Source organism: Ornithorhynchus anatinus, chromosome 10 (assembly GCF_004115215.2).
Source record: "Ornithorhynchus anatinus isolate Pmale09 chromosome 10, mOrnAna1.pri.v4, whole genome shotgun sequence".
NCBI classification, from domain to species: domain Eukaryota; kingdom Metazoa; phylum Chordata; class Mammalia; order Monotremata; family Ornithorhynchidae; genus Ornithorhynchus; species Ornithorhynchus anatinus.
In genome coordinates, this window is record NC_041737.1 from 52,054,709 (window position 1) to 52,074,235 (window position 19,527).

Below are 19,527 nucleotides of genomic sequence, written 5' to 3' on the forward strand. Positions count from 1 at the left end.
ATCCTTCCCATCTCTCAAGCCCACAACCTCAGTGTCATCTTTGACTCGGCTCTCTCGTTCACCCCACACTTCCGATCTGTCACCAAGACCTGCCGGTCTCACCTTTATAATATTGCCAAGATCCGCCCTTTCCTCTCCACCCAAACGGCTATCTTACCGGTACAGGGTCTCATAATATCCAGGCTGGATTATTGTGTCAGCCTTCTCTCTGATCTCCCTTCCTCCTGTCTCTCCCCACTCCAGTCTATTCTTCATTCTGCTGCCAGGCTCATCTTCCTGCAAAAACGCTCTGGGCATGTCACTCCCCTTCTTAAAAACCTCCAGTGGTTGCCTATCGACCTCCGCACGAAACAAAACTTCTTACTCTAGGCTTCAAGGCTCTCCATCACCTTGCCCCCTCCTACCTCTCCTCCCTTCTCTCTTTCTACTCCCCACCCCGCACGCTCGGCTCCTCTGCCGCCCACCTCCTCACCGTCCCCCGTTCTCGCCTATCCCGCCGTCGACCCCTGGACCATGTCCTCCCGCTGTCCTGGAATGCCCTCCCTCCTCACTTCTGCCAAACTAATTCTCTTCCCCTCTTCAAAGCCCTATTTAGAGCTCACCTCCTCCAAGAGGCCTTCCCAGACTGAGCTTTACCTTGTCCCTCTGCTCCTTCTGCTGCCCCTCTACCTCCCACTTCACCTCCCCTCAGCTAAGCCCCCTTTTCCCCCCCTTTCCCTCTGCTCCTCCCCCTCTCCCTTCCCCTCCCCTCAGCCCTGTGCTCGCCCGCTCAATTGTATATATTTTTATTACCCTATTTATTTTGTTAATGAGATGTCCATCCCCTCGATTCTATTTATTGCTATTGTTTTAATGAGATGTCCATCCCCTTGATTCTATTTATTGCTATTGTTTTTGTCTGTCTGTCTCCCCCGATTAGACTGTAAACCGGTCAATGGGCAGGGACTGTCTCTATCTGTTGCCGATTTGTACATTCCAAGTGCTTAGTACAATGCTCTGCACATAGTAAGCGCTCAATAAATACTATTGAATGAATGAACTTCACTTTTCTGTGCCTCAGTTATCTCATCTGTAAAATGGGGATTGAGATGCTAAGCCCCAGATGGGACAGGGACTGTATCCAACCCAATTTGCCTGGCACGTAGTAAGCGCTTAACAAATACCATTATTATTACTACTATTATTATACAAGACATTCAGGTTGAACACAATCCCTGTCGGTCAGTCATTCAATAGTATTTATTGAGAACTTACTGTGTGCGGAACACTGTACTAAGTGCTGGGGAGAGTACAATGTAACGATATAACAGACATTCCCTGCCCACAACAAGCTTGCAGTCTAGAGGGGGAGACAGACATTAATATAAATAAATGAAATTATGGGTATCTATATAAGTGCTGTGGGGCTTATATACATGGGGCTCATAGTCTAAGTCAGAGGGAGAAGGATCGAATCCCCATTTTACCGATGAGGTAACTGAGGCACAGAGAAGTTAAGAGACTTGCCCAAGGTCACAGATCAGACAAATGGAGGTGCTGGGATTAGAATCCAAGTCCTCTGATTCCCAGGGTCATGTCTTTTCACTAGGCCATGTTACTTCTCTTATCAATCAGCTCTGCCACTTGTCCGCTGTGTGACTGTGGGCAAGTCACTTAACTTCTCTGTGCGTCAGTTCCCTCATCTGGAAAATGGGGATTAAGACTGTGAGCCTCACGTGGGACAACCTGATGACCCCGTATCTACCCCAGTGCTTAGAACACTGCTCTGCACATAGTAAGCGCTAAACAAATACCAACATTATCATTATTATCAATTGCATTTACTGAGAGCTTATTGGTGTGGGGAGGAATGAGTTGATACATATGTTCCCTCCCCACACTGAGCTTGTCTCCCCAACCTTGCTCCCTGTTGCTCCTCTAATACTTAGAATCCATAATCACAAGCCAGGGTGTAGTCCAGTGCTCAGGCTATAACAAATTAGCTTGCCCTTTACAATACCAAACCCCAAACCCTACAAAAACATCAGCCCCCGAGCCCCACTCCCAATAAATTACTTCTCCTGCTTCTTGCTCTCTCTCTCTTTCTCTCTTTCTTGTCCTGGGAAACAAGATCCTAAGAGAGTGGAGGCAAGGACAGAGTGGCAAGGAAGGACCTCAATAAAAAATAGGGTGGCCACAGATAGCACGCGAGAGAACCGACACCCCTCTGCTGACCCTCCTCTACACATACCCGCGCATGCACACACATACACAATACTGGACAGGCAACAGGCTAGCTGAAAACCAAACCGTCGGGCCCAACACCGATCGAATGGTCAACCTCATAGCCAACGGTCAAGACAGGGAAGGAAAAACACCAGATCCGACTTCCGTTTTAAATGGACTTTATTTTATTGCTCCAAGAGAAGGGGAGGAAGGAAAATGAAGGGGGGGGAGCGATGGACAATCCAGACCCTTCCTCTTTTGTGGCATAGCCTTGAGGCAGGGGGAAGGAGAGTAAGAGGTGGACACGAGTGTACACACACACACACACACACACACCCACGCACACACCCACTTACACACGTACACAGAGAGACACATAGACAAAAACGACACTCGATGGGGAGGCAGAGTGGAGCAGAGGGGGACACAGAGAGAGGCAGAGAGAGCACGGTGGGAAGGGATCTAGATACATGTGACTGTTCCGGTCCCCGCTATTTGGGGAGCGGTCCTGGTGTAGCTTGAGATCCCTCTTCCCCTGACCTTCCTACTCTGGGCTCCTTCCCTTCTTGGACTCCTTCTCCACGGGTCCCTCTTCCTCCTCTGAGCCAGTCCCCACTCCCCAAAGACAACGCAGGGTCAGCGCGGAGGCCCAATGGTTGGTATTTATTCCAGTGACAGTAGCAGCAGCAGATGTGTGTGTGGACAGGGGGCGGGGTGGGTTGGGGAGGACACACGTGGGAGGGTCATCTGGGGGCATCTGGGAGGGGGAACCACGAGAGGTTCTGGGGAGAGACAGACACGGGGAAAAGGGCCGGGGGCTTTAGGATTCATAGTGATCCGTGTGACTTGCCGGGGGTGGGGGGCGCTGACCAGTCTCACTCTTATAAGGGGGTCGGGAGTGGGGCCCAGACCCTCCAACATGCACAGCCCCTCCTCCACCAGGGAAGGTATAGGAGGGGGAGGGCGGAGACACTTCCGTGGGGCGGGAAGAGAAAAGACTCAAGGGGAAAGGGGAAGTCACAGACACTGGGGACCTCCAGGAAACAGGAGGAGGGGGCAGGAAGGGAGTCCTCAGGAGAAGGCAGACTGAAACCTTCCTTAACTCATGGGGGGGGTGTCAGGAGGAGGGAGGGCTAGGGGGCCGCGGCCACTCTGTCCATATGGCTTAGAGGAGGGGACGTTTCCAGGGAGGCTGGGGACAATGGCTTGGCCCCTCCAGCAGCGAGAGGTGGAAGAGGCGGGCGGGAGAGAGGTCGGGGAGGTTGGCTTCCGGTCCCTGGCCAGCTGCCAGTAGGGGTGAGGAAGTCATCCGTGAGTTCTGGCTGGGGGTTAAGGGACATCAGGATCCAAGTTCCTGGCCCCCCTCTTTCCCTCCCGGACCCCACTCCTCTCAGAGGCCCAGAAGCCCGCCCCTCGGCCCACCAGCTCACCCCTCATTCCGAGACGTCTCTCTCCCTGTCCCTCTCCGAAGGGCCGGGTGATTTGCTGCCCTTCGTGATGAAACTTGACAGGGTCTTCTCCTGCGGTCGGGAGGGAGAGAGGTCGGGGTGGGCCGGGGGCCGGGACCAGGAGGGACATACACGTTCGCCCCTCTTAAGGCTCTGGCCCTCCCGCTCCCCTAGGCCTCCGCCCCCTTTCCCACCTCCACTAGCGTGTGCCAATGTTCCACGGGTTTTCGGGGATTTGCCAGCATCTCGGCCCAGTGCTCCCTCCCGTGAGGGTCTGCCGCGTCACTGCCCACGCGGCACACTCCGATCACTTCGTTGTGCCCTATGCTGGGGGCGGGGCGGGAGAGAATGGGGGAGAAGGCACAACAAGCTAGATTCTCAGGCAGATCCTATCGCCGCCTTTAGGCCCTTCAGAACCCATCCCTTGTCACCCTCCATCGGTCTTCCCCGTCACCCCCCACGGAGTTCCCTTCCCCTCCCCACAAGGACTTATTCCCCAAATTTCCCCAGTCCTTTCCAGCCCCTCCCGTCTCACCCGGCCTCCCCGGCCCTCTCCGGTCTCCTCTGGCCTTCCCCCGCCCCACCCCGACCCGAGCTGGCCAAGTCCCAATCCATGACCGCGACCCTCGGGCTCCCCCTTCCCACCAGTCATAATCCATGACGGCGATGCTCAGGCCCACGCTCTCCACGCTCTCCGGGGCCACGTCAAACACCAGGGCTTCGTTATAGGTCGGATTGAGCGTGTTCTTTTTGATTGACGTTTTCCGCTTCTTCAACCGCCGCCCCTCACAGATGAGCGAGGCCTTCACGTAAGGGTCTAAAGGGCGGGAGTTTCTGGCATCTGCTCCCTGCTCCCCTAGATGAACCGCTCCCTCCCCCCCAACCTTTGGGTGTCCCTGGGACTCTGCCTTCCAGCTTCCAGGCCCTGTCGGGTGACTCACGTCCCACCCCCGGTCCCTCCCTGAGGCCTCAGTTTTTGGCCATCAATTCCCCAGTTCTGCCTCACCCTACCACCGCCCCCGCCCCCCGTCGCTCCCAGCAACCCTCCTCAGGGCCCCTCCCGGGACCCTACCTGAGAAGCCAGTGAGGTCCATGGCTTTGAGGTTGGAGGCTTTGATGATGGTGACGGTGAGCCGGCCGGCTGTGGGCAGGTAGCACAAGGAGAAATTCACTTCCCCCAAATCGGCCTTCTCCTGGGGAGCACATAATAGGGGAGGAGATGGAGCAGGGGAGAGGGGCTCCCAACCCAAAGCCCTCACCCCGATCCCTACTGGTGTGTGTGTCCATCCGTCTATCTCTCTTATTGGTGAGTGTGCATCTCTCTCTCTCTCTCTCTCTCACATTTTCAATCCACTTAACAGATCTGTCCGGGTGCCAGGCCTGGTAAACAGCACGGCCATGGGCCGCCCGCCCCCCCTCCCTCCAGCTCCCTGGGGACGTGTCAAACCCCATTTGTTTGGAAGACCAGAGAAGAGGCTCTGGGAATGGAAGGAGGAGAGGAAGATGGGCGGGAAAGGGGGTGGATTGAAATGGGCAAAAGGAGATGGTGGCAGGGATGGGGAAGGAAGACACAGACACACATACGCCCGCACGCACACACTACGACAAGGAGAGGAGAGAGGGAGGAACAGGGAGGACGGGGAAAAGGTAAGACCAAGAAATCCAGGAAGAATGAAGCATTCGGGGCGAGGATTTGGGGGTGGCGGGCCCAGGACCCGCGGGTGACCGACGGACTGACCGAGCTGCCCTCCACGATAGCCCTCCAGAGGGGCCGGTCCGGCGGCTGCTCTGCCAGCTCCAGTAGGTTGTCCAGCACCACCTGGCCAATGAGGTCATGGCGAGAGAAGCGGTCAAAGTCATAGATGCTGAAGTGGAGCTTCCTGTGGGGCAACTCGGCCAGTGGGACCGAGAACTGGAACGTCTCATTGAACACGGGGTTCAGCGTCTTGCGGTGCACCTGGGATGGGCAGGGGTGGTGGGAGGAGGAAGAGGAAGGGGAGGAAGAGCAGGAAGGGGTGGGCAGGGGAACACCGGGTCCAGCTGACCCTCCTGCAGCTCCCTTTCCCCTTCCGGGACCGCCGCCTCCTCCTCCTCGGCCTCGGTTCGTTCATTCATATTTGCGGAGCGCTTACTGTGCACAGAGCACTGTACTAAGCCTTGGAAAGTACAATTTGGCAACAAATAGAGGCAATCCCTACCCAAGAATGGGCTTGCAGCCTAGGAGGGGGGAGAAAGACATCAAAACAAATAAAGAAAATGGGGATTTCACTTCCCTCAGAGCTTAAGAATACTAATAACTGTGATACTTGTTAAGTGCTTATTCTGTGCCGAGCACCGCCCTAAGTGCTGGGGTCAATCGAGTTAATCAGGTTGGACACAGTCCCCGTCCCACATGGGCTCACACTCTTCAGCCCCATTTTAGAGAAGAGGGAACTGAGGCACGGAGAAGTGAAGCGACTTGCCCTAGGTCACACGGCAGACAAGCGGAGGAGCCGGAATTAGAGCTCGGGTCCTTCTGATTCCCAGGCCCGTGCTCTACCCACTAAGCTCCGTTGCTTCCCACGCTCCTTCCGCTCCCCTTGAGGATTAAGGGGTCCAGCCCCCTCCACCCACCCTAGCCTTCCCTCAACAGCCCGTGCCCCAGTCCCAAGCTTCCCCCTCCTAGGCCGGCCCGGCCCCAAGCAGGCGGCCCCGACTCCCCTGAGGTGAGCCGTCTCTGAACCCTCCCTCCTCTGGCCAACCTTAGTTTGGAACTTCTTCTTGCGGTCAGGCAGCAGGTAGATCTTGACGTAGGGGTCAGAGAAGCCGTTGGAATCCTTGGCCGGGAGGTCCAGAGCCTGAAGGATCCGGACCACTAGCTGGTCGGAGCCGTAGAGGTAGCGCAAGGCGAAGCTGAAACGTCCACACGGCGCCCCGCCCTCCCCGTCCCCATCCCCCCCGTCCCCGGCTCCCCCAGCCCCCACCCCAGGGCCCCCGGGCCCCCCCCGCCGGCCCCCCTCTCCCCCCCGCTGGTACAGTTCGGGCTTGATCTGCCCAATAAGGCGGTTCTTCTCTTCCCCCTGGGCAGGAGGCAGTGGCGGAACTGGGGGCCGCTCCTCCCCAGGGTCCGGCAGGGTCAACGGTGGCTGGGTCAGCGGCTGTTGGGTCAAAGGGCGGGGAAGGGCCGGGTACCTGATGGGGGGGACGGGAAGGAGACAGGAGTTGGGAAGGAAAGGGGAAGGGAGGAGGGAGCAGGGGAGACCAGCCCCCCCCCCCCCCGTACCTCCACCTTTACTTCCCCACGAGTAACAGGGTCTCTGGGCCCCCAGGGACACCCCGGCCCGCCCCGATGCACAGAGGGAGACGGTCTCGCCCATGGTCTCCCGGGCCCTGTCAACCAACACTCCCTTCTCCAGTTCCTCTCTTCCTTGGCCCTTCCCTCCTCCGCCCTTCTCCTCCCTTCCCCCTCCCCTCCACCGCCCCCCACCCCATCCTTCCTTTCCTTCTCCTCGTCGCCCCTTCCCACCCTCCCCTCTCCACCCCTGCCCTTCCCCTCACCTCACGGAGGGTGTCAGGCTGGTGACCTGCTGGTGGGATTGTGCGTTGGGGAGGCCCCCACCCCCACCTTCCTTGCCCCCACCAGGGAGGAGCAGGAGCCCGCCCCCACCGCCATCTCCAGGCAGGTCCGGCGAAGTCTGACTCAGCTTGATTCCGGCAGCCACCGCAGCCTCAGGATAGGAGTCCATGTCCAGGTAGGAGCGCTCGGGGGTCTCGGGACCCCCCGGCCCTCCTCCCAGCTCCCGTTCGGTCAGGAGCTCGACGAAGGGCGTGTGGTGGGGGTGGTGGAGGAGGTGATGGCTGTGAGCACTGCCGCCTAAGCCCAGGTGGCCCCCGCCGACCCCTCCCAGGCCCAGGTGGGCTCCCCCCAGGTGGCCGGGAGCCCCCCCGAGGTCCTTGCGGGGGGTCGGCGATCCCCCCTTGTCACGCCAGGGGACCCAACAGAGCTTCCAGGAGACAAAGAGCGAGACGCCAAGGAGGACGATCCCGCAGAACGTCACAATGACCGACAGCAAGCTGACCGAGATGTCTGTTGGGGAAAGAGTTAGGGTTGGAGGTTAGGAAGGGCCGCTTGGCCAGCCCAGAGGACCCTCGGTCCCTGGTTGGTCCTTCGGGCATCGTCTGAGTCAGGTGGGAGGGAGGAAGGGCGTCAGCTTCTGCCCCATCTGCCCCTCTGCTCCACCCTCGGCCTCCCCCTTCTCCTCCACACAAACACACCTGGAGAGCTCCTCCAGGTTGAAGATGTAAAATAAGGACGCTGAAGGCTGTTAAAGGATCTTAAAGGTTTCAGCGGGATTCAAGCCGGCTTCCTCCTGCCTCCCTTCCTTCCCCACCCTGCCCTGTTCTCCCATCTCCCCCCGAGGATGACAAGGGAGGTGAACTTAGGGGCTAACATTAAGGAGAGAGGCATTCCCTGGGGTTCCAGCCAGAAGAAGCAACATGGTCTAGTGGCTAGAGCACGGGCCTGGGAGTCAGAAGGACCCGGGTTCTAATCCTGACTCCGCCACCTGTCCGCTGTGTGACCTTGGGCAAGTCACTTCACTTCTCTGTGCCTCTATTCCCTCAGCTTTAAAATGGAAATTAAGATCGTAAACCCCATGTGAGACAGAGACTGTATCCAACTTGATTTGCTTGTATCCGTTCCAGTACAGTGCCTGGCACATAGTATGAGCTTAATAAATACCGCGATTATTATCATTACTATAGATGGGGGCCTCCCACGTGGCCTGCCTCAAGGGACAGGATCCTCTAGATTGACGCCGTGCTCAGAGAATGTGTCTATGTCTTATTGTCCTCTCCCAAGCGCCTAGTATAGTGCTCTGCACGCAGTAAGTGCTCAATAAATACAACTACATGAATGCAAGAACAAATGGGGCAGCAGTTTCTGGGAGATGCTGATCTGAGAGAAATCCCATGCGGGACCCCCGGAAGTAAGACGTTTTGGCTACAGGGATTGAAGGATCAGAGCTGCTTCTCCAGTGAGTAGACCCAACTCTTTAAACCCTCCCTTTGTACAAAGTGGAGCCCATGGGACTCTCCCCTCTTACCTAACATCACCCCTGGGTGAACGGGCTGATACTGAGGATTCAAGCTGACACAGAGGCCCTTGGACCCCAGTTAAGCACAGGTAACCCAGGAACCGAGACCCAGGGAGATCTAGGGAAGATGGGGGAAACGGAGAAGTTCCCGGGAAATAATAACAATAAAAATGATGGTATTTAAGCACTTACTATGTGACAAGCACTGTTGTAAGTGCTATGGATAGATACAAGGTTATCGGGTTGTCCCACATGGGGCTCACAGTCTTTATCCCCATTTTACAGATGAGACAACCGAGGCACAGAGAAGTTGACTCGCCTAAAGTCACACGGCTGACAAGTGGCGGAGCCGGGATTAGAACCCACGACTCCCGACTCCCAAGCCCGTGCTCTTCCCACTAAGTCCCGCTGCTTCTCAGAAATCTCCACGGTTTCCCCATCCGTTAAATGGCGATTCGACACCTGTCCTCCCATCCCCCTTGGACCGCAAGCCCCGCGGGGGACAGGTACCGCGTCCAATCCGATCGCCTTGTCTGAACCCCAGGGCTTAGCATAGTGCACAGCACATAGTAAGCTCTCAACGCCACAGCGTATCGTTACAAGACCTCAACTCCGAAGGACGGGGTGAGGTTCCGGGCAGGGCGGAAGCATGGCAAAGGAGAACGTGGTGGCAAAGGTGGTTGAGGGGCCTTCTCCGTTCGATTCAAAGCTCGGGGAGCTCCGGGGTTGGGGCGCTTAGGCTCGGAAAGCCGAAAGGGGTCACCGGGGGATGGAGCCGACCTGCATCCGAAGCCCGAGGGTAACCCCGGATCCGCAGGTCGTTGAACTCCTGACACTTGTCGCTGGTCTCCGAGTCCCGCAGCCGGGAGCAAAGGTCAGAGACCAGGGTCAGCGCCCGGCGGCAGAGGTCATCTTCGTAGTCACCCGACATGGCGGCGGCCTACGGGGTGAGAGACAGCTGAGACGAAGCCACGGGCGGAGGGGATGGGGGAGCCAGATACAGAGAGGAAGAGCTCCCCGGTCCCGTCTCCCCTTCCCGCTCTCCCAGTCTTCGGAAACCCCCGAACCTCCCCGTTGCGGCTCCCGGACGCCCATCCCACTCCCATCCTTTCGGGCCCCAACTCTACCTACTCTCTTCTGTGCTGGGTCCAGGGGTCAGAACTGGGTGTGCTGGGAAACGGGGCAACCCATGGGAGAAGAGAAAGGAGACACCCCCCCCCCCCCCCCCCTCGGGTGTCTTCAGGCCGCCACGGCACCTAAGTAGGAGCGAGAGACGAGACTCAGAAATCCCCGAAAAACGCTCACACCTCTGCTCCCCTGGCTCTGGAGTCTAGGGCCTCGCTGCTCTCCATGAGCCCCCTCTCACCTCTCTGGGGAGAGCCTTGTCTTCTGCAGCCCCACCCCCCGGGCACGCTCTCTCCGCAGTGTGTATGTGTGTGTTGCTCCCTCTCCCTCCGGCCCCGTCCAGGTCTCTTCTCCTGAATACTAACCAGCCTGCAGCCCGAACGGTGAGCCAGGACTTGCCCACCCTTCACCTCAACTACAACTCCCAGGAGCACTTGGGGCCACGGCGGCCCCCGGCACCGAGGGAGCCGGGCCCCGAGGGCTGCTGGGAAATGTAGTCCCGGGCGCACCTGGGCTGCGGGGAGACGGGGGCTGGGGACAACTCGGGGGGCGGGACCCCGGGGGTCCTCCGGGAGGCGGCGGATGAAGCGGGGGAGATCAAGGCAGTGAGGAGAGAGATGGGGGTCGCAGGGGGAGGATGGCTGGATCCCCGAGGTGACCCCAAGGTGGGAGATGAGGGTGGCTGGGACCCTGAAAGGGAGCGGGACGGTCTGGGCTTCGCAGCTCCAGATCTCCCCGTGGGGCGGTTTTACGCATCCATCCGCCCATTCGTTGGCGTTTATTGAGCGCTTACTAGGCGCAGAGCACTGGACTAAGCGCTTGGAATGGACCATTCAAAATTTGGCATCTTAGCATCCAGCCCCTCCGCCTGCGCGGCCGGGGAGGGGAGGAGGGGGGAAGGCCGGGAGCCCCGCCGCCTCCACTGCGGGCCCCCCCCCCGCGCGCGCCCCCGCCCGCCCGTGCCCGCGCCGCCGTGCCCGCGCCCCGCCTGCAGCTCCCGGGCCGCGCGCTTCGCACAGTCCTCCTCTCCTGCGGGGCCGGGCGGCTGTGCCGGGCCGGGGGGGGGGGGCCGTGTCTGTCCCCTCCCCCCCCCGCCCACGGAGGGGGAGGGTCGAAGCCCCCTCTCCATCCTCCCCCGTCCCCCATCCCCCGGCCCCGGCCTGGGTCTGCTCCCCGGCTCCTACCTGTCCCCGAGCCCAGGTGGGGGTCCCGGGAGGGGGGTCCCGGGGGTGGGGGTCCCGGGAGGGGGGGTCCGGGGGGCAGGACGCACGGCCGCAGCCCGGCGTTCCCTCCTCTCGCTCCGGCTCCTCCTCTCCGCTCCTTGTCGCAGGTTCCCCGGCTCCTCCTCCGGCTCCGACGGGGGGAGGGGGCGGGATCCCCCTCCCCCCCGCACCCTCCCCCCCTCCTGTCCCCGAGCTCGGGGTCCAAGGTGGGGGGCGCGCGTGACCGCGACCAGCGCGCCCCCGACGCCTCCCACCCCCTCCCCCCACCCGCGCCCCCTCCCCAGCCACCGGCTCCCACGCCAGGCCCGGGGGTCCCGGCCCCCTGCCCTATCCCGACCATCGCGCCCCTCCATCCCAGGTATTCTGCTCAATCGCCCCGGGGGGGGGGGACGAAAAAGGGAGAAACTGAGGCACGGGGGCGTCGGCAAAGAGATGGGGCAGGCCTGTCCCCCGAGGCCCCTCGCCCACCCTCCTTCCAGGCTGGCTGCGGAGAAGCGAGGGGGGAAGGTGATGGGAAGAGACGGATGGGGAGGCAGAGAGACGGGCAGAAGGGAAAGCGAGACAAGAGAGACAGGCAGAGGCCCGCTGGACACTCTCCTCGCTGACCACATGCTCGCCGCCGTCCAGATGGCTCCATCGTGGGCCTTCCCCCCCGGTGGCTGGAAGGAAAACCGGACCGGGGGACGGCCGGGAGGAGAGGGGGAGTCAGGGGCCTGGATAATAATAATCAAGATGGTATTTGTTAAGCGCTTACTATGTGCCAAGCGCCGCTCTAAGCGCCGGGGTAGATCCAAGGTAATGAGGTGGTCCAACGTGGGGCGGACAGTCTTCATCCCCGTTTTACAGATGAGGTCACTGAAGCCCAGAGAAGCGAGTGACTTGCCCAAGGTCACGCAACAGACAAGTGGCAGAGCCGGGATTAGAACCCACGACCTGTGACTCTCAGGCCCGTGTTCTTTCCACTGAGCCACGCTGTTTCTCGGGGGCGGGAAGCCTGGGACCCTGGAGGGGATGGGAGCTGGGGTGGAAAGCCGGGGGTCGGGGGGGGGGGCCGCTGGGAGGAAGGGAGAGAAGTGGGGAGCAGGGTACTTGGGTCCAAGGAGGAAAGGGGGTCGGGGGCTGGTCCGTACCCCTTCTCCCCACCCCCACCCCCATCCCACTGCAGCTCTGACATCATTTCTGGACTGGAGGGAACTTGCTGACTCGGGGGATTGTGTCAGCGCCCGGGCCCCGGGCCAGGGGAGGGCTGGGGACAGAGACACAGAGACACAGAGAGAGGGGACATAGAGGAACAGAAAAGCAGAGAGCAAAGCCCGGGGAGGCCATGGGAGACTAGTTAGAGAGTGGGGAGGGGCGGAGGGGACCTAAAAGGAAATTCCAGCACTCTTTTGTCCCTCGCCCATCCTAAACGCGTCTTCTGAAAAGTTTCCCTGAACGGGGGCAACCTCCCTCACTCTCCTCTGGGCCCCGTCCCTCCTATTCTGTCTAGCCCCCATCCCTCCTACTGCAGTGCCCCTCGTTTCCCTGTTGGTGTTCCAGGGGGATGAAGGAGCAGCGGGTTCCCTTCGGCCCTCTACACCCCCCCGCCCATGCTGACTGCCCACCCCGAGGTGGAAAGTGGGCTGGGCGCCCAAGGAAAACGGTGGGGCAGTCCAAACTCGACGCCCGGGGATTTCCTGCCTCCTCCCAACGGGCCGTGTTCTTCTCCTGAGATCGGGACAACCAGCTTTCCGGATCCCTTCTGCCCTTCCACATTCATGACCATTCCCATCCTGAGACCCGGGAATCCCGTCCCCCGCGTCCCCGCGCTGTGATTTCCTATAGAAGCAAGGTGAATCCAGCCGGGGTCCCACATTCCCTGCCGTACAAAACAGTCGTAGCCCACCTGTTTCTTCATCTGTAAAACGGGAGTCAGATACCTGTTCTCCCTCCCCCTAAAACCGTGAGCCCGGTGAGGAACTGGAACTGCGTTCGGCCCGATGATCTCGTATCTACACCGGCGCTTAGTACGGTAATAATAATAACCATCAAACTAATAATGACAATAATAAATTAATAACAATCGTCGTTGCGTTGTTATTATCGGAACGAAAACAACCTCAGAGACCTTGCAAAATCATTCTCCCACAATTCAGAACAACAAAAACCATAACCGTCTGAGCGATTTCCGCCGACCCCTTTCCTCTCTGCCCTCCTCTTTCTGTCTCTCTCCATCTCTACCTCTGAGGATCTCTGCCATTCGCCCCTCTAGCTGGAACGGATCTTAAAGAGGTCACCTAGTCCAACCCTCTGCCTCCAGGTAGAAATGCCCCTTCAATAACCAACAGAGAGAGGACGTCCCACTCTCCTTTGCATTTCTGCTTCGGGCCGCCTCCATCTCTTTGCCTCCTAACCCTAAGAATAATGATTATAATACTGATTAAAGAGTTGCTAAGCGTTTACTGTGTTCTAAGCAGCGTGGCTCAGTGGAAAGAGCCCGGGCTTGGGAGTCAGGGGTCATGGTTTCGAATCCCGGCTCTGCCACTTGTCAGCTGTGTGACTGTGGGCAAGTCACTTCACTTCTCTGGGCCTCAGTGACCTCATCTGGAAAAGGGGGATTAACTGTGAGTCTCACGTGGGACAACCTGATTACCCTGTACCTACCCCAGCGCTTAGAACAATGCTCTGCACATAGTAAGCACTTAACAAATACCAACATTATTATAGAGAAGCAGCGTGGCTCAGTGGAAAGAGCCCGGGCTTGGGAGTCAGAGGTCATGCGTTCAAATCCCGCCTCTGCCCCTTGTCAGCTGTGTGACCGTGGGCAAGTCACTTCACTTCTCTGGGCCTCAGTGACCTCATCTGGAAAATGGGGATTAAGACTGTGAGTCTCACGTGGGACAACCTGATTACCCTGTATACCCCAGCACTTAGAACAGTGCTCTGCACATAGTAAGCGCTTCACAAATACCTACATTATTATTCTCTGTGCCTCAGTGACCTCATCTGGAAAATGGGGATTAACTGTGAGCCTCTCGAGGGACAACCCGATTACCTTGTATCTCCCCCAGCGCTTAGAACAGTGCTCTGCACATACTAAGGGCTTAACAAATACTAACGCTATTATTATTAAGTACTGGGGTAGCTTCAACACTATCTGATCAGGCGCAGTCCCTGTCTCATACGGAGCTCGCACTCCACTTGCCCCCTCTCCCTTTCCCGCCTTTTCTAATCTTGCCCCCCACCTCCCCGCCCCCCTTCCAGCGCGTGCTCCAACCGTTGGGCAGGAGGGCCCGGTGAACGTCTGCCCGGCAACAAGTGACGACACCGATGCTCTCCGCTTTCCGATTGGCTGGCCGGCCTGGGCCCCAAGAGGGGAGCCTCGGGAGAAAGAGGCGATGGAGGGAAGCGGGCCGGGTCGAGGCCTGGGGGAGAGGTGTGAAGTCCGAGATTGAGCCCATGGCTGACGGACACCTCGACCCCGGGGTGTGGGGCCCATTCAGTAAGACGGGGGCATCGCAGACATGAAATCGACGCCGCCAAGAGTCACCTCCTACCATTTAGTCCCACTGACTTCCCCAGTTCTCACGCTACCCCCTCTCCCCCCCCAATCCATTTCCATTTTTTCGGGTTCATTTTCCTTGGAGGGGTAAGATGAACGGCCTGGGACTACTCGGGAGGCTCTGAGAGAACGGAGGGGAGAGCGAAAGGTTCTGGAGAAAGGTGGGAACCGTCCAGCGAGTGTGGGGAGACGTTTCGTCCGAGAGGGAAGGTCTGTGGGATCTGCGAAGGACGGCTGGAAGGGGACTGAGGGGATGAAGAATCTAGAGAGGCTCTGAAGGAAGCTGTGGAGGTTGGGTAGTGTGGATGGGTTCGGAGCGGTTGGGGAGATTGGAAGGGCTTCACGGGGTTCTGGTCTCTCTTTAGGATGCATTCAGACGAACCTCTGGAAGAATCCTCCTCAAGGGGCAGCATCGGAGGGTGCAGGGAGGCAGGTAAAACTGGGAGAGCTCCGTGTAGTTGGGGAAGTGGGGAAACTGGAAATTAGGGGCCTGTGGAAACTGGGAATTGCAACTGGGAACATCCTAGAAGAACGGGGACTGAAGTCTTGTGGAAATGGAAATTGGGTGTTGGGAAAAACTGAGGGAATGGGAGATTAGTGATTGGGGGGGAAAACTGGGGGAACTGGGGATCAGAAACCGGTGGAGCAGAAGGAGTTAAGGGAATGATGGACGGAGACTATGAAAAATGAGAGTGAAGCTGAGAATACAGGAGTTCCTGGGAACAGAAGGACTGAGGGGACTGGAAACTGAGAACTGGGCATCAGACTGGGGAGAGTGAAGGAAGTGGAAGCTGGGAAAAATAGCGGGTGCTTGTCAAGTTTAGACTCCCTTCCCCAATCATTCAACTCATTTCCTCACTTGGCTCCCTCCAGGATTGTTATAATGTCCCACACAAATTTTCCCATTCCCCCTTTCCTCCCTTTCTCTGCCAGGAAGCCCCCTGTTTGGTCTAGAGACCTTCGAGGAGTTGCAGGCTCACAATCCGGGGAAAGCTGTCTCTCTCAAATCCTCGTGAGTGACCCCGACTATGGGATCCCAGTTTACCTGGCTCTCCGGGATCTTAAAGACTTCTCCTGGCCACCCTCTCTCACCTTCCACTCTTCCCTCTTACTGTAGCCTCCTTTCACCTGTTTCACTTCTCATCTAGCTGCATTGAAGCAGCGTGGTCCGGTGGAAAGAGCCCGGGCTTGGGAGTCAGAGGTCATGGGTTCTAATCCCGGCTCCGCCACTTGTCAGCTGTGTGACTTTGGGCAAGTCACTTAACCTCTATGCCTCAGTTACCTCATCTGTAAAATGGGGATTAAGACGGTGAGACGTGGGACAACCTGATCACCTTGTATCCCACCAGCGCGTAGAACAGTGCTTTGCACAAAGTAAGCGCTTAACAAATGCCATCATTATTATTAGTATGATTATTATTATCTACCCCTCCACCAATCTCCCCTTCCTACCTGGTCATCCTTTTCTTCTGATTTTTCCTACCCCCTAGGAAACAGCACCTCCACCAGATGATCGCTGAGTGTGAAGCTCTGGACCAGGAGCTCCCGTGTATTCGCAAATTCCCCAAGCCACCGACCGCCCAGCCACTCTGTCTCTGCCTGGAGACGGCGGTAAGATTCTCCCGCCCCCATCCCGCACTCCGACCTCGATCCCACCGCATGGAGGTGGCAGTCGGGATTCCCAAATCTCGGAAGGCCCCGAAGAGAGTTCTGACCCCAAATTCTGACTTCCAACCCCGGCCCTGCTGCACATCCACCTTTCCCAAGACGGCCCCTTGACCTCGTGACCGTGGCCACCTGCCCCTGCTTTCTCCCAGCCCGAGGCTGATCTGACCCATCTGGATGTGCTGACCGCACTCAACGAAGAGCTGCCCGAGGCCCTGGAGAGTGGCCGTGTGAGCAGCATTCGTTTCGAGAACCTGAATGTGATCTGTGGCACAGCCGGGCGCCGGGACAGGTAGGGGCCCGGTGGGGTGGTCGCTCGGCCACCCGAGAGAGAATCCCCTCTGGGATCCCTCGGTCATCAATGGCCCTAGGCCCACTCAGTCACTGCACGTTGACTGCCGGATCAGTGATCGGAAGTAGCTGCTCAGAAACCTGAGTCTGTTCACTGATGAAAATACACATAATAATGGTATTTTGGGGTAGATACAATTAGATCAGGCACAGTCCCTGTCCCTCACGGGGGTCACGCTCTAAGAGGCAGGGAGAGTAGGTATTTAATCCCCATTTCACAGATGAGAAACCTGAGGGGCAGAGAAGTTAAAAGACTTGTCCAAGATGACACGGCAAGCAAGTGGCAAAGGACTGGGAACGAGGGCATCCCGGCTCCGCCACTTGCCTGCCATGTGACTCGGGCAAGTCACTTCCCTTCTCTGGGCTTTAGTGTCCTCAACTATAAAATGGGGGTTAAAGACCTGTTCTCCCTCATTAGATTGTGACCATCACCCCCACCCACCACCCCGGGTGTAGGTCGGAGACTGGGCCCGAGCTGACTGTATTGGATCTGCCCCACGAGCCCAGCACGTCGAAAAGGCCTGCAACTATCGCGATGATGGTGACGATGATTAAAAGGGGGCCCGGCCAGTAGCCAGGGTGGAAGGGGGAGCCAGAGAGGGAGAGAGAGCTCAGAGCGACGGGGGGAGAAGTGGGAGCGTCGAGGCAGGCCCGCTGAGCCGGGGCCCCGGCAGGTGGCTGATCACCGTGACAGACTTCCAGGCTCGCTCGCACCTACTGCGCTCGGGCCTGTACCTGCGCGGGGAGCCGCACCCCCTCACCCGGCACGACGAGACCCAGCTGAGCGATTACCGACTGTACCTGCGCCGGGCGCTGGCCCGCCGTCGCCTGCTCGAGGCCCTCGGGCCCGGGCCGGCCCAGGAGGCCTGAAGGGACGCCGCGGCCCGCCGCCGCACGTGCTCACCAAAAGGCCCCAGAAAGGAGGCAGGGCCGGCTCGGGGTAGATACTGTGAGTTTAATTATAAAGAATGACCCGATACAAAAGCCATCTCTCTGCAAAAGAGGGGCGGGAGGCGGGGGGATCCGGGCGCCGGGGGCCCTCCCCCCCCCACCACTCACCCGCCCCGGGGGTTTGGCACTGACGAGGAGGAGGAGGAGGAAAGTTGAGGCATGGGGGGAAAATACCTACCCCCAGGGACGAGGGATACAGGCACCCTGTCCCGTTATCTCCACCTTCCCACCCCATCCATCCCCTCTCAAGCTTCCAGCTGCCTTTCTCTTCCAGGACCGGGGCATCCTCGCTAGGCAACCTGGCCCCGCCCCCTTACTACGTCCCAGGAGCCCTGGCCCGGCCCAGCCCCCACCCCCATCGTCCCCCCACAGATCCAGACCTCCCGTTCCGGGCTCTGACTCCTCTTCCTCTCCTAACCAGGGACCCATCCGTCCCACTGCTATCGCCGCCGCCATCACCCTCCTTCTGGAGGACGCGTGTATTCCTAACTTCCCTTCTCAGCCTTCCTCGGGAACTCAACCATCTGCAGTCTCAGCCCTTGTTTCACACCTTTCCCTCAGGGCCCTAGGCACCTCGTCCCTCCCTACTGCCCATCCCTCAATCGAGGACTCCACGACAGTCCCTCCACCAAGGCCCTGCTTCCACCCCTTCCTTCCCCGTGGGATCCAGGAGACCCGATCCTCACCCCCAGCTTCCCCCCTTAAGTACCCTTTGACTGGGGAGGGTTGGGGTGAGCCCCCTCCCCAGCCCCGCCCTTTGGAAGACAATTCTTCGGGTTTTTATTTTAGTTTTTTTTGTTTTTGTATTTTTTTTTTCATATTCTCTGCCCCGTGTTCCCATCCCCGCCTCCCTTTCCCAGACCTACCTTCCCCTAGGTTTCCCCACCTCCCCCAGGCGGTGCCCATCCGGAATTGACAAGCCCTTGATAGACAGACACCACACCGTCCCCCGGGGGTGGGGAGAACGGACTGAAAAGGAGGACTGGATTCCCCGCGAACCCCCCCCGCCCCCCGCAATAACCCGCAGATCCCTGACGTGGTGGGGGAAGGAACTGGGAGCCCCCTCCCATTGACGGAGTGACCCCAGGGGCCAGCAGGGAGGGGCCGGGGTGGGTACGATGTCCAGGGGAGGTTGGGGGGGGGGGGCTCCTTTCTTTGGCAGGTGATTGGGGCAAGGGGTGGGGGAGAAGAGGAGGGATCCATTAGATCTCCCCCGCCCCCCGTATTGAGGAGTGTCTTGGGGGGGAGGGTGGGGAGCTGATTGGGAGGGTGGCCATTTTTGAGGGGAAGGGGATATGGTGTCGGTGCCCCTCCCCCATCCTCCCACTCCCCACTTCCCAGCCTAGAGGCCTGGAAGGGCAGGTGGGGGGAGCCATGCAAGAGGGCAGAGGGACGGTGGGGTGAGGCGGCGGCGATCATGCAAGGGTGAGCGGGTATGTGTGCGAGAGAGAAAGAAGAGAGGCGTGCAAGGGAACGTGTGAGAAACGGAGCTTGGGTGAAAGGAAGAGAAAGCAAACGGGAGGGCAAAAACGTGCAAGAAAGATGCAGGCAAGAGGGCCTAGGAGGGAGAGTGGGTAATGAATCGCAAAGTTCAAGAGTAAGTGTACACTAGAGAGCAAGAGTGTAAGCTTGCATAACCATCGTGGATGGGAACGCGTGTACGTGGTGGTGGAAGCTCAACCGTGCCAAGAGAACAAGCCTAAGGCAAAGCGAGTGTGCAAGTGTCTGAGCAAAAGGGCAGGTGTGCAAGAGAGCCAGTGTATACAAGAGCATGGATCTGTGTGCAAAACAGCGGCCCAGGGAGGGGTGAGTGGGCGTGCAAAGGAGCGTGCAGAGGGAGTGTGCAAAGAGGCGTGCGAGTGGGTTGGGGGAACAGAGGCGTGCGAGGGCGCAGGGGAAGAGGCCTAGCAACAGGCTAGGAGAATCGGGAAGGAGCGAGGGGA

General features: G+C 58.8%; 2 protein-coding genes across 8 annotated transcripts; one reads left to right on the plus strand and one right to left on the minus strand.

Moving 5' to 3' along the window:
* Nucleotides 1–2,367: 2,367 nt before the first annotated feature.
* SYT3 (synaptotagmin 3) lies at nt 2,368–9,957 on the minus strand. Of its 3 annotated transcripts, none has more exons than XM_029073042.1 (10): nt 9,860–9,957; nt 9,509–9,668; nt 7,191–7,719; nt 6,395–6,824; nt 5,392–5,610; nt 4,726–4,846; nt 4,299–4,470; nt 3,848–3,980; nt 3,636–3,725; nt 2,368–3,527 (listed from the first exon to the last, which is right to left on the minus strand). In XM_029073042.1, the coding sequence occupies exons 2-9, from the start codon at nt 9,657–9,659 to the stop codon at nt 3,639–3,641; spliced, it is 1,842 nt and encodes a 613-aa protein (XP_028928875.1). In that variant the 5' UTR covers nt 9,660–9,668; nt 9,860–9,957; the 3' UTR covers nt 2,368–3,527; nt 3,636–3,638. The 3 variants fall into 3 exon arrangements, with proteins under 3 accessions (XP_028928875.1, XP_028928877.1, XP_028928874.1); XM_029073044.1 differs by having other exon boundaries at nt 2,368–3,523; nt 9,856–9,957; XM_029073041.1 differs by having other exon boundaries at nt 9,856–9,957.
* Nucleotides 9,958–14,402: 4,445 nt separating this feature from the next.
* Nucleotides 14,403–17,617, plus strand: C10H19orf81 (chromosome 10 C19orf81 homolog). Of its 5 annotated transcripts, none has more exons than XM_029073071.2 (6): nt 14,403–14,827; nt 14,983–15,050; nt 15,551–15,629; nt 16,108–16,228; nt 16,435–16,574; nt 17,308–17,617. In XM_029073071.2, the coding sequence occupies exons 2-6, from the start codon at nt 14,984–14,986 to the stop codon at nt 17,501–17,503; spliced, it is 603 nt and encodes a 200-aa protein (XP_028928904.1). In that variant the 5' UTR covers nt 14,403–14,827; nt 14,983; the 3' UTR covers nt 17,504–17,617. The 5 variants fall into 5 exon arrangements, with proteins under 5 accessions (XP_028928904.1, XP_028928905.1, XP_039769296.1 ...); XM_029073072.2 differs by having other exon boundaries at nt 14,403–14,557; XM_039913362.1 differs by lacking the exon at nt 17,308–17,617 and adding an exon at nt 17,090–17,280 and having other exon boundaries at nt 14,403–14,778.
* The last annotated feature ends 1,910 nt before the right edge of the window (nt 17,618–19,527 follow it).

Coding starts and splice junctions, on each gene's coding strand:
- SYT3 (XM_029073042.1), bottom strand. CDS start 9,659: ATGTCGGGTGACTACGAAGATGACCTCTGCCGCCGGGCGCTGACCCTG. Junction 5,611..6,394: donor AGAAGAAGTTCCAAACTAAG/GTTGGCCAGAGG, acceptor TGCCCATCCCAG/GTGCACCGCAAGACGCTGAA. Junction 4,847..5,391: donor CTATCGTGGAGGGCAGCTCG/GTCAGTCCGTCG, acceptor TGTGCTCCCCAG/GAGAAGGCCGATTTGGGGGA.
- C10H19orf81 (XM_029073071.2), top strand. CDS start 14,984: ATGCATTCAGACGAACCTCTGGAAGAATCCTCCTCAAGGGGCAGCATC. Junction 15,630..16,107: donor GCTGTCTCTCTCAAATCCTC/GTGAGTGACCCC, acceptor CCTACCCCCTAG/GAAACAGCACCTCCACCAGA. Junction 16,575..17,307: donor ACAGCCGGGCGCCGGGACAG/GTAGGGGCCCGG, acceptor GGGCCCCGGCAG/GTGGCTGATCACCGTGACAG.